Source organism: Melanotaenia boesemani, chromosome 14 (genome assembly GCF_017639745.1).
Source record: "Melanotaenia boesemani isolate fMelBoe1 chromosome 14, fMelBoe1.pri, whole genome shotgun sequence".
NCBI lineage: Eukaryota > Metazoa > Chordata > Actinopteri > Atheriniformes > Melanotaeniidae > Melanotaenia > Melanotaenia boesemani.
Window position 1 is genome coordinate 20,499,453 of NC_055695.1, and position 14,110 is coordinate 20,513,562.

The 14,110-nt window shown below is 41.1% G+C and overlaps 1 protein-coding gene across 1 annotated transcript in view; it reads left to right on the forward strand.

Moving 5' to 3' along the window:
- agbl4 (AGBL carboxypeptidase 4) overlaps positions 1-13,542 on the forward strand; it is a 357,829-nt gene extending 344,287 nt beyond the window's left edge. The window contains exons 11-13 of the mRNA XM_042006451.1: positions 4,863-5,025; positions 13,183-13,276; positions 13,420-13,542. Coding sequence (XP_041862385.1) covers positions 4,863-5,025; positions 13,183-13,276; positions 13,420-13,528 — 366 coding nt within the window. The 3' untranslated portion in view covers positions 13,529-13,542. The remainder of the gene's footprint in view (positions 1-4,862; positions 5,026-13,182; positions 13,277-13,419) is intronic.
- Positions 13,543-14,110: the final 568 nt, after the last annotated feature.

The following is a 14,110-nucleotide window of genomic DNA, read 5'->3' on the forward strand; positions in this document are numbered from 1 at the left end:
ATCACTCAATTTCATTTTATTACAGACCAGAAGTTTTTTCGAAGCTCAGCACCCCCGTGAGTGAGTTTTGTTTTGGAATATTAAATTCTCACCATGACGGCATGAGTAGTTGTGCATTCCATAAATTCATGGTTCTGCAGTTATGCCATGTGCGACCATTAATATTAATTTTATTATTTCAAATACAACCCTAGTGGAGCTAAATGGACTTGGGTATAAGTCAAGAACAAGTACAAAGACATGCTTCTAAGCTGACAAGGCTTTATTTTTATCAAAAGGATGCATCTATACCTAAAACCTCTTTCTCTCCTAAGTGTTCTTCTCACAATCTGTGCACCAACATGGACAGGATCCTGTGAAGGCATATTTATGCTCGTGTTCATAAAGCTTCTGCTTGTGGTCAGCCATGGCGTAGCTGATGCTGTGTTTGCTTTCGCACTCGAGCATAGGGGGTGCGCATCGTTTTGGCGCTGTGTTGCAGTTTCTCCTCCTAACCTGAAGGTGGCAGCAGGGGTGGTATTGGCCGGTAAACTCACACGGTCGGAGTTCTTTTGATGGTTCACTTCAGTTCAGTAGGTATTTTCTGTTTTACAACAACAATGGCGTCCAGTATGGTTCAGTGTCTTTATTAGCTTGTGGAAGATAATGAAGATATAATTCGATCAGCCTCTCATCAACTTGATCCACTGGTTATTGTTTTTAAAAACAAATTCAGGGAGAAGATCAAGATGTCTGGCAACACCTGATCCCAAACTGGCCAGTCACAAGGGAGTACCTCCACGTAACTGTCTGTGTAGCAGGGGTGCATGTCAGGTCTGGAAGAGGTGCGTGTCCAGCCTCTGCGGAGCTACACTGAACTTATGGCGGTTACGCTGACACCGTGCAACCATAAATCTGCCTTAAGAATGGGCAGGCCATTTTCCAAGAGAACCTATTGGTCAGGAGGTGGTGCTTTTCTACTTGGTAATCTCTAATCCAGAACATAACCTGCTCTGGATCAGGTTAGCTGTTCAGCGTAAGTTACCATGGTGATTTACTCCAAAGTTACCTCAACAGCAGAAAATCCAGCTTCGTCTTAAACATTCTGCTAAAGCAGGGATCACCAACTCCGGTCCTCGAAGGCCGGTGTCCTTCAGGTATTGGATGGGTCCCTGCAGCAACACACCTGATTCAAATGGATGGGTCAATAACCGTGAAGGTGGCTGAAACTGGGTTTATTTTAGACAGGGAGGATTGTGTACTTCCCCAACTGAAGAGCCTTTTTATTCTAATGCATTAATGACCACTTACCTGTTTCACTTCTACTGACCTTCGTTTACTCAGTGATGGTGACATTTCATAACAGAGCCATACACATAATAAAGTATAACCTTTATTGCCCATTGACACTCAGAGCTAAACTTTGAGAAGCCAGACCGGCAGATGTTCATCCACACATGTATAAAAATGTCACTTATTGTTAGTGAAGGACGAGTAAAACTCCATTTCAGAAGGAACTCTCCCTTTCTGTCTCTGTATGGCTTGTGTGACAGCTGGCCCAGGGGTCATCTCCCTTACTGCGCTTTTGTCCCTCTGCCCATTCAGCACTACCTAAAGCCCAGTGCAGCAGCAGCACAACACAATCACGGCAAAGTCCCACTGGTGGCCGCCAAGTCTGCATTTCAGCAACTCAACTCTCACCACTGCAGAGTGGAATGACAGTGAATGGAAAGTTTTCCACTCTTCCCTGGATGGCTTATTGTGTAGTATAGCTGACACACTCAAAGTTATAATAGAGCTGTTGTTTTTTTTTTTTGTTTTTTTTTGTTGTTTTTTTTCCAGATTTGTTGCTCATTTACAGCCAGGGTTTGTAATGTCATTGTACAAGTCTGTTTGAGTGAGTTGCCCTTTAGAAGTCATTGCAAGAAAGAAATCAAAGAACATGAATGCAGCAACTATATTAATACTCACAAAAATAAATTCACACTGTGAATCTCATATTTGTCCTGTAAAAGCTTGCTTTATAATGAATACATCAATTTATTACAATAGCTTTCCTGGCATTAGGTCACCTTGAGTATCTGTGTATGTAATCCTGTAGCCCAGTGCTGTATTGTAGATGGAAATACTGCAAATGTGATTTTAACTTGTCTGTGGACACAGTTGTCTACATGATAGCCTTGTTGTGAAACTTAACTTGTGCACTTGACAATTGAAGACTGCTTTTAATAATCCCAGAGCAAAATGATTCCTGGTTAGTTTAGTTTTGACACAGACCTGACCCTTCCATATAGTATGGCTACTAATTGATATAGTATTAGTGGCAAACATAGCCACTGACAACACTCAGTGGTTAAGGGATTCACATTATCAAACTGTAACTGTCTTTGATTGGGTTTGTGGCATCCACGTGCCTGTATGCACTACCTGCAGCATTTGGGTATGCTCCAAATTAGGGGTGTGCAATATCGTCTCGTCCACGGTAACACCGGTGTTTTTTTTGACACCGGTATAAAATTTAATATTGCGATATCACATGGTGACGTCATTTGCGCGCCCTTCAACTCCTGCCGCAGGAAGGCGGCGCACTAGGTCAAAGTAAGAGTCAAAGTAAACATGGCTGAGCAAAGCAAGGATGTGGCATTACCACCTGACTTAATTCCAAAAAAGGGAGCCACCTCTGTCATCTGGAATTATTTTGGCTTCAGAAAAGACGACATGGATCAGACCACTATCCTTTGCAAGACATGCAAGCATGTTGTGTCAGGAAAGGGTGGAAACAAGACGAATTTGTTCAGTCATATAAAGCACAAACATCCTGTGCGCTATGAAGAGTGCATGCAGATGCTAGAAACTTCAGGAGTTGCGGGGACGGCAAGTAAAAATCCACCAAAAGTAGTTCAGCATGGAATTGTCAATGCCTTATTTAGCTGTACGCCTTACGCCAGTCAAAGCCAGCGGTGGAAAGACATAACTGACGCGGTTACTTACTGTAGGTGTGTCCCAATTCAGGGTCTGCACACTACACAAGTTGTGTGGCTAAAGACATGATGCCGATACAAACGGTGGTTTGAATAATTTAATTTATATTTTCTTTTGTTAACTAAATTTCCAAACCTAATGTAGGAGCATATTGTTTTTATTTTGGTTGCACAATATTTCTTTGTATTTATTATGTTTTGGAGCTACATATTTATGTGGTTAAAAGCCGTTGAAAACAATAAAAATGGGAAAAATCGTTACATATCGTTATCAAGGTATTTTTGAAAAATTATCGTGATATAATTTTTTAGCAATATCGCCCACCCCTACTCCAAATTATATAATGTTCTCCTGAGAAATCTCCTCCAAGACCTGGATCAGGGTATCAATCGATTATTGGACAGTCTGTGGTGCAATGTGGCGGCGGTGGATGGAACGAGATATGATGTCCCAGAGATAGATTGGATTGAGGTCTGGTGAATGGGCAGGCCACTCCATAGCATCAATGCCTGCTGAAACACTCCAGCCACATGAGGCCGAGCATTGCCATGCATCAGAAGGAAGCCAGGTCTACAACAGCATATGTTCTGACAATGGGTCTGAGGATCTCATCCCAGTACCTAACTGCAGTCCGGGTACCTCTGGCTAGCACATTGAGGTCTGTGTGGCCCTTCAAGGACATGCCTCCCCAGGCCAAACCAGTCATGTAGGAGGATGTTGCTGGCAGCAGAACTTTCTCCATGGTGTGTCCTGACTCATAACTGTCACATGCGCTTAATGTGAACCTGCTCTCATCCGTGAAGACCACAGGGTGCCAATGGTGAATCTGTCTGTCCAGGTGTTCTCTGGCAAATGCCAATCGGGCTGCATGGTTTTGGGCTGTGAGCACAGGCCCCACTTGTGGACATCTGGCCCTCATACTACCCTTATGGAGTCTGTTTCTGACAGTTTGAGCAGAAACATGCACATTAGTTGTTAGGCTCTGGCAGTACTCCTCCTGTTCCTCCTTTCATAAAAGAGCAGATAGCGATCCTGCTGCTGAGTTGTTGTCCCCCTACAGTCTCCTTCACATCTCCTGGTATACTGGCCTATCTACTGGTATCTCCTCTATGCTCTTAACACTGTGCTTGGAGACACAGCAAACCTTCTTGCCACAGTGTGCATTGATGTGCCATCCTGGATGAGATGCACTACTTGAGCAACTTCTGGGGGTTGCTGACACCACTTCATGTTACCTCTAGTGGCGAGGGCACTGGCAAAATGCAAACATGACCAAAAATCAGCTGGTAAGGATAAAGACAGGGAAATGGTCTGTGGCCACCACCTACAGGACCATTATCTTGCTAAATGCCCCTCATTTCCACGTGTTGTCTGTACCATGTGTACAACAGCAGGTGAAATTGATTTTGTTACTTTCTAACTGGACAGATTGATATCCCAGAAATGTGACTGACTTTGAGTTACATGGTAATAATTATGTGTTTTTGAGCAGTGTACAATAGAAAAAAAATATTCTGACTGATGAGTCCTATTAATCATTTTATTGCTTTTTATTCCAAAGCATTACTTTATAAACATTGTTAGAAATAGTAGTCTGTGCAGATTATCTCACAGAAAATTATATTGAGACTAACTGTGTAGTGTGAAGAAGGAAAAGGCATTAGTTTTGTGTGACCAGCAGCATATTTCAACTGGTAGACTTGCTGCTGCTGTTTGCTTCATTTTTAAACTGAATTCTATAGTGTTTAAAACATTCAAGATCTATCGAGTCACTGAAGATGGTTAAATAGGATGGATGTTTGCTACCATGAGCACTCTAACCCATATCTTAACTCTGTCTCTTGTCTCTGTCTCTCTCCATAAGGCACCTCAGTGTCTCATATGTGTTTGTTTTTTTCTAGTCTAACACTTCTTTTAACCGCGATGTGGTGAAGGCCGGTACTGGAAGACGCTTCCTTGGTGGTCTTCTTGATGACACTTCCTACTGCTACACTCTTGAGGTGTCCTTCTACAGCTACATGACAGCTGGTAGCACAGCCCCGGTTCCATATTCGGAGGAGACCTGTATCCTTAATCATGTGTGATCTTTATGTGTGGAAGGAAAAAAACAATATGATTCATCAGCTGTAATGGCTTCCTTTTATTTCTCCTCTCTTCTCATCTCTCTCACAAAAAACACAAGCACATACCCCACAGCAACCATCTCTCACTGAAATCAAGTTGCAGTCATGTTAATATTTGTGGGAGTGCATGCATGCGTGTGTGAATCTATTTGTTGGGTCACATGTTTTCACGAAAAAGCGTGTTGCTCTTTTGTTGCCTTGTGTTGCGACAGATGTGCAGTGACAGAACAGGGGTGTGATATCTGCGTCTATTGATTTCATTCACAAAGGAGAGCTTGTGTTGGCATATGTAGAGCTGCATGTGTGTGCACAGCTGAAGCTTTCATTCTCATAAACAATGGAACAATAGAGCAAACAAGATTCCTGTCAAGTACAGTCATGCACACACACAAATGTAGGAGCACACACGTAGATTTAGCACTGAAACTGAAGGTCACAGGTGCCTTAATAGAGGCAGATGGGAGGAAGTTTTCCTTCGACTGACCTTCTCAGGGGCTGAAGAGCTCCTGAGAGATGGCCGATAGCGGTCAGAGATGTTACTGATATAGTGAAAGAAGAGGGGAAAAGAGATTTAGAGAGCAATAAGGACCCTACATATGAAAAGTATATGCTTTCTTGCACATTCACTGCAGGTGGAGGGGCAGGTGGATATAGATGTAGCCCTAGTGCCCTCTAGTGCCAATAGCTGGCAGCCTTCCTCAACATAGATGAAGCACGACACATAAAAAGTAAGTGATAAAAAGATTGATTTTATATATGGATCCCTGGAACCTGTTATGTTGATGTTTTTATGGTTATTTAGTGACAGATAAAGATGCATTCGAGAGGAGAATAAAAGCAAGCCAGCTCTTCCTTACTAGCAAAACAAAAGCATCTGTTTGTTATTTGGTATATGTGTTGTTTCCACACACTTTCATCTCTTTAATTCTGCTCATAGAAACATCTCAGGTCTTTGCATTAATGAAAATACTTGCTTGTGCATGCAAACGGAATACTGTCACAGGCACAAACAAACAAGGGACAGGTGTTTAGCATCTGCTCTGCACATGACGAATTCAGTCCTTGTTTTCTTTTTAGGTAGTGACGCTGGGAAGTCAATTTCCCTTTTGTGCGTGTGTGTGTGTGTGTGTGTGTGTGTGTGTGTGTGTGTGTGTGTGTGTGTGTGTGTGTGTGTGTGTGTGTGTGTGTGTGTGTGTGTGTGTGTGTGTGTATTCCCTCTGAAGGTCAAATTATGAAACACTCAAGATCTGCTCAGGTTTTTTTTTTTTTTTTTTTTGGTTTTTGTTGTTGTTGTTTTTTAGGACTGTGTGTGTTAGCTGAACTGCGAGAAGAAGAAAGGGATCTAAGGAGGAGGAGCTCCACAGGGTGGGCAGGCGGTGCAGAGACCTGGTGTAGAGCGGAGATTGGGGTCAGGCAGGTTGAAGGAACCGACCATGTCACTTTTTACGGCCCAGCAGTCTGCTCGATGGCGCGTGTAAATCATCAACAGAGACCTTTAGCAACCCCCCAACCACCACCACTTTTCACACCTGACACCCACCCACACGCACACACACACACACACACACACATTTCTCCAAACAAATACATGACAAATAAATAATAACCTTGGACCCTAAGTCTTACCTCCTTCCAGAAGTGCTGCCCTCACCTTTTTATCTTGGCTGCCTTGCGTTCTTCACTGCAGTGACTTGCCACCTAAAATGAAATCTTAACCTTTCCACCAGCCGAGACTTTTGTCGCAGTTTGAAGGTGCTCAGGAAAAGGTGTGTTTTTGTTTTGGATTTCTACTCTCTTGTCCTCTCTGCTCTACACTGTTCTTTCTTCTCATCTCATCACCCACAACATAACAGCTCATTATATCATCTAGTCAAGCTGAGAATACACTTCTCTGAAACAGCAGGGACAGACTCTCTTGTGTCTGACTTTTCGTTGTCCTCTAATCATGTCACGTCTTTCTGTATGTGTGTTTCCCTGTGTGTGTGTCTGTGTGCGTGCTTGTTCATGCCTGATATGGCATGAAAGTCTGTCCTTATATTCTGTATTTAAAAATAGCTTCAGTAATGTAAATTCACCGATATGGGCTGCATTTTCCATTGCTGGATTTAAAACATTTCATTCAGCTTTTTCTCCTTCTTTTTGTTTGTTATTTTTATTTTACAACATCATTGGATGGACTCTCCTATCCAGAATGTGAGGTTTGTACTTCAAGGTTGAGAGCATCTGGGATCTTGTTCAAAACACAGCTGGATGCTTCCTGCTGTACTTTATGTGTGTGTCTTAGTACAGCTTTCAGAGCCTACTTACCCTCCGTTTGCATTCTTTTTGTGATCTCAATGACTTTGAAGTACTGTTTGAAAGCCATTTAGGATTAAATGTGTCCTTGAAAGATCTTATTCGTTTTTCTTACTTTGAGTTGAGCATTCATTTCTTGTTTAAATTTCCACAGGAGAAAATCAGTCCCTTTTTTCTGCTTTATTTAATTCCAGCAAATTTACTGATTTCCCTTCAAAGGAGGTCACGCACGATCTAATAAAGTCAAGAATTGTTGGGCTGTTCATCAGAGTAGCGTGACGTCACAAATTGATAGATGCGTTGATGCTCTGCATGTGTGTGATGCCTGTCTGCCAACCGAACAACACTTGACGTGCATTTCACCGCAACAGTGGGGCTCCATGAATATCAGAGCTGCCAAAGGAACACAGTATGCATCATTGAACCTGACACCCAATGGACAAGCTGTGACAAGTATGCAAATGATATAGCTGGGAGGCAGATATGCTTCACTAGCACGCATCATACACATCATATCACACAGCCATGCCCAAATGGATAGCTGCTCACATATAGTGAGCACATACACAGACACTTGCATTTATACACACAGTTGATTGCGTGAGTTTTGTTGCCATGCTTAGATGAACAGGTGTCCTCACATGAGCACTTTCAAAAATGCACAATTCCAGTTGTGTTGTGCTGGTTCCCGTATGTGCCAGTACGGCTGGTGCTCATAGAAAGTCTGAGAAAGTTTGGAAATGTTTGAACTGTGAAGATCGTTTAATAGTTTAAGGCTGAAACTGGTATGGTACTAACAGATGTGTAAGATTAAGTCTAAGGTAAATCACTTTAAAGATGCAGTTCTTAACTTTTGTCAATTTTCTCACCCTGTTTTAATGGCTAATTCAGCATCCATTTTGCATCCTACCTGTACTGTAAACTCTCTCCAGACAGTAAAAAACAGTCTTATCTTGACTCTTGCCTTATCTTTTGCTCTGTCTCTAGCTCTCTTTTGTTTCCTCTCTTCCTCCGATAATGCCTTCTAATGTTTCTTTGCTGAATCAGCCATGGTGTGTGTTCAAAACTGCTGGTCTGTTTACATCTGCTTGCAAGTGTGTGATGCGTGCACAAAGCAAAACTCAGCTGCAACATCACGCAGCATCCTAGATTAAAAAGTTGCATAGTGCAGTTTCCCAGCCACGGGAAGCTGCTGGGCAGCAACGGCTTCACAAATCCACAAAGTAGATGTCACTATGCCATCAAAGGAGTCCGGAATGCAGCGTTTTAAAATCGAAAAGTTACGAAGTGGGTCTTTAAAGGACCGAAATGATCATACTTTGACAGAGCTGAAAGCTTTGGCAGAGAGGCCATTACTAAGAGTAGATTAATTTTTTTTAACAGCAAGTTTTAACAGTGAAAAAAGTTGTGAAAGTGTCTAAGGTAAAGGTGTTTCTGTTCTAAGTACTGATAGCAGCTGAATTCTTTTGGTTGTTAAAGAGAAAGTAGAATCCTGTTATTTTCATTTTTATGTATTTAAAATCTCTTCTTCCATTAGATTATAAAATCATGAAAATAGATGCATAAATGATGGATCAATGACAGTTTCAAAAAGGGAATACAAAGACAGACTTGAACATTTTAGCCACACTATGAAGTGTGTGTGTGTGTATGTGTGTGTGTGTGTTTCAGCCGTGAACAGGAGAAAGGAGGTTATTTTTACTGTTTATTTTAACAGGACAAATAGCTTTCTTACTTTCTTTAATTATTCATGGTTAAAAGCTTGTCTCCTTGACAGTGACAGTCTTTCCTGTCAGAAATTTAAATCAACTCCTGTTTGTCCTTTTGGGCCACCGTACGTGAGGTCTTTCAGTCTGTTGATACGCTGTTGGGGACAAAAATGTCCCTTTCTGTATTGCTGTTGTTGACTAGCCCCTTAATTAGCATTGATAATTAGTTCTCTACGTGTCAGCGCTCTGACAGGACCTGCCAGTGGCCCTTATTGATGGCTTGAATGTCCCCTTGCTCGTCTCCTTGTTAACTCTTGTCCAGTGTAGACAGCATTCTCCATGTGCCTTGTTCATTTTACCACAAGGGGCCTTGTTGTCTGTTCGTCACCTTGTCTGTCTATCTACCAGGACAAGGCACGAGAGACATGGCAGTGAAAGCTGCTAAATGTGGTGCTGACAGCAAACAGCTGCAGTAAACAAGTCATGATGCCTCTTCCCCCATTGCCTTTGTCTCACATGCCCCATAATCTCATCAGCATCTAACCTGGCACGCCCTTGAGCCATGACAATGACCTGTTATTGATTAGACAAGATCATTACGTGTACCCAGAGTACACCTCGGTGATAGGCAGGCAAGATGCTGACACACTGCATACACACACCTTGCCTTTAATGGATAATGATACTTGCGTGATAGTTAATCCATTACAAAATATAAACAATATTATCAGTTTTAGTGTTTATATTATTTCAGTTGAGATTGCCTGGATATCATTTGCAGAAGCTGAAATGTCTTATCTGAGTGTTTCCACACCACCCAGCATGCTAATCCATGCCACAGCTTGCTGACTGTTTCCTGGCACTCACACACATCACTTCCTGCTGCAGTTGCAGCCTTGTTCCAGACCCTACGGTTTCCCCCGGCAACGAGCCAAGCTGCAGTCAGGGCATCCTCTTGTGTCTCCCACCATATACCTGGTGGAAGAAGTTCTCCTTCAGAAGCTGACCGTCCATCACGAAACCTCCTGTAATAGACAGTGAGTCGTGACGAGCCAAGCTGAGAGGCCATCTGCGCACCGTGGGGTCCGGGAGATATTTTTGTCGCTGAGTGTGCCTGGCCAAACAACCCAGGACTGGCACCAAGCTCTGCTGATGAAAGGAAAATGAGGAGAACACCAAAAACTTTCCAGAGGTCAGAGTGAGAACATGAATACTAGTACAGTGTATGTTTTTATCTTAAGTATATTAGTGGTTTGTATGTGAGTGTGTCTTTGTGTCAACAAACGTAAGTTTTTGGTAGTTTAGATCAGTGTGACATTACTAGTAATAGCATTTGTTATTTTAGCCATGTTAGCACAATTACTGTAAAGGTGGGAGTATTTAGTCTTTTGGTAGATTGGCATCTTGGTCCAGGCTGAAATTTTGTTGCTTTTCAAGTTATTTAGGAGTCCAGGATGACTGGCTGGAGCCTATCCCAGCTGCTTAGCATTAGTCCATCATAAGGATAAACAATCATTCTCACTTTAAGGGTTCATTTTGAAGCATCAGTTAACTTAGCATGCATATTTTTTAACTGTGGGAGGGAGCTGAAGAAAACAGATCAATGCACAAGAACCTGCAAATGTCACCCAGAAATGTGCAATTAAAGCTGTGAACCAGGATCCAGACAACAGTGTTAACAATATATATATGAAAGTTGTAAACTGTATTCTGTTAATTTTTTTGCCCCTGCCATCATCAAGTCAGTATCATCAACTAGCAGTTTTTAGACAGGTGGACAGTAAAGTGTTGTCTTAAAGTGTAATGAGACCACAAGGCTCATGTACACACATTTACTGCAAGTCTGGCCTGATGCAGGACTCAGACAAACAGCCAGATGGAAAATAAAGAGTCTGAAGTTGTGTGGAGAGTGTTGCCATCAGCCTGCAGGGTAAGAAATGATCTCCTGTGCTGACTTTTAAACAAGTGGGTGAATACAGCATCAAATTGTTTTTCACTATTATAACAACTAAAGTTTGTGTAGCATATATCACTTTACTCATTGCAAAATTGGAAATAAAAAAGTGACAGTTGTGAGAGATGGATAGTTCAGCAGATGACAGGTTGTATCTGAGGATCAACAAGGTAATGACAGGAAAAAAGACAGATTGCACCTCTGTGTTGCTCTATCATGCTCAAGCCTGGTGAAGAATGGAGGCAGCTAAACATCTTAGGTGCAAAATTTTGGAAAAAAAAATTTTATGGATCTGTTTGTTCTGAGTTGGTGTCTATGTAATCATTATCTATGGATGTCCTGTATGGATTGAAGATGATGAAATAGGTATAGAGAAATATTGTGAGTTAGATTGGCAGCTCATATTGATGTAATGTTTTTCTGGAGTCCTAACCTCAGTGACTCAGTTAAATGTACTTTTTTCATTGTTTTAACATACCTGCATTCATTATACCCTAACTTTTATGGATTGGAAACAATGTTGCTATTTAGGTTTTCACCACTTCTGGATCGGACCTAAATCTTTATTTATAGTGCTAGCCTAACTGACACCAGCTTAGCAACAGCACTCATAGATGCTCAGCTGTTTTATAAAAGCATTTGAGTTATTGATAGGGTCCCATAATGTATTAAGGGACAGCTGGGTGGGGGATGATGCTCACACTCAGTTCTGAATATGAATGAGGCCACAATGTACAAGTAATTTCTTTGTGTGATTCACACCAGCATCATACATTTGGCTGACGTGAGTGAAATGCAGTTAATTTAGCCTTAACTTAATTCAGCAGTGTGTTGTAACTGAGGATTTACACAGCTCATTTCTCCAGGCGCTTGTCCTTAGTTGTTTATTGTTGCTTGCTGGGCTTGTTGGTGATGACAAAGCAGGCGGTTTTAAGGCTTATTTTTTTCTGGCAGGGTATTTATTGGTATGAATGCATTATGCAAATATACATCATAGATACTACACATTTAGAATGCTTTAAATCACATATTTTCCATTCTTTCTTAGAGGTTAATACGCTATTTTTTAACCTGCTCACCTTTTACCATGCTGATCTATGAGTCCATATAAATGAATAATAAGAAAAAGGAGTCTTCCTGTCCTTTGTCATCTTCGTGTATCCTCAAGATGGGGAGATGAATAAAAAGAAAATTAGTCTGTGAAATCCACGGGATTCCTTAATTATGCAGCTTTTTAAGAATTTTCATTATATGATAACAAAATGAATTGGACTAATGTGAATAATAATTCATTTGATTTAATCGTATTATATGAGTGAATTGGGTTGAGGTGGGTAATAATTAGGCTATATTTCTTGCATTGCCTTTACATTAATTTTAAGTTATATAAATAAACAGAATTCAGTTTGCTTTGTTTATTTTACAATAAATACGTTTTCTCACTCCAAACACTTTTGCTTGTTGTCATGGTAAAACCACTTCCAAAAGAAGACTGCCTAACTTAAATTAAAATTAATGCTTATTTTTGCATCCATTTTTGTGGATGACACTGTTGTTTAGCATCGCCTTCGTTTCTGGTCTTCCAATTAATGTCAATCACCTCTCCAGGGTTGTACCCTTCCTCTCCCCCAAAGGTGGCTGGGACAGACTACAGCCCCCACCCTCATATTGAATACCTATTCATCCTGAGTAGGACGAAGCAGGTATATGCAATGAAAGAATGAAAGTCCAGTGCTGCCACTTCTCAGTTCAGTTTTTGTTTTTGTTTTTTTCTTTTTTTAGGGGGAACAGGATGCTAAATGCTATATGTTTGCCAGGAGTGTTGTCTGCAAAAAGCAGCGAGAGAAACCAAACGGGATAGCTACGGGCCATTAAACCAACACAATCAGCTTAAAAGATGCTAAATGCTTCATGGAGTTGATACAGCTCAGTTAGCTGGGATAGGATTTGTGGGTTCACTACAAGAGGCTCTTTATACATTATGTTTAGTAATTTGCTCCAGTGTTTGCATAAAATACTGATTTGTACTGCTTTCTTGTTTCACTTCAAATTTTCCTGTTACTCATATGTGATCCCCCCACAATGCCTCTGATATCACCAGTTTCAGAAAATGTATTTAGCTTTAACTCCCTGTCCTCAGACATGAAGTTGGGCAGGAACGTGGCTCGAACCTTCCTGGATTACTACAAACTCAACAACCTCATCAAGGAAAACAGACCGACTCACATTCAAAAGTAAAACAATATGATAAATGCCATTAATAAAAATGAACACAATTCTGCTTTTTGTTTTAGCACATTAACTGCTTTTTGTGCTGTTGTTTTCTGATAGTATGCCACCCTCTCAGTCTTTCATGTTGATATGTTTTTGTCTCCAGCACTGAGGTGATGTCCCATACAGGCACCAGCAGTACTGGAAAGGGCATTGGTATTAGCAGAAACACAGCAGACAGAGAAAAGGAGAAGAACCAAGGTGTCAGGCACTGAAAAGTCAGACGGACACAGACTGAGCATGTATAAAATGCAGAGCGCTGTGGCAAGAGGATCCTTCACACTTCATTGCATTTATAAACTCCTCATCTCTCTGACTATAAAGACTTATTTGCACTGATTTGTAACAGTGGGATGACTTGGCATTTGCAGCTCCAAAATCTGAACAGGTTTCCTTCTTGGTTATTTGGAGACTATAAAACATGCTCTGTTGAAGGGGAGACAGAAGGGATTATTCGTTTAATTTCAAAGTCAGGCCTTTATTTGGCAGCTTTTTTATGTAAATATAAAATGCACGCGCTGTAGACTTTACTGGACAGTGTTATTATCCTTGTTGCTGTCATGAAAAGTAATAAAACAAAACTCCACTTAATCATTCGGATGTATTTGTTGCTGTTGTGTAACAGTTCTGGAAACCTAGTGCCAAAATTTATTTAGATAAGACTTTAACAAGGGAGGGCCAAGTAGCCTCAGATACTCTAGATCAAGTTAATGCAGCATGTAATGTCAACACAACTGTGTTCTTGATCATAATTCATCACTTACATTTTGTAAAAGAGTAAAAGTAGTAAAACTACT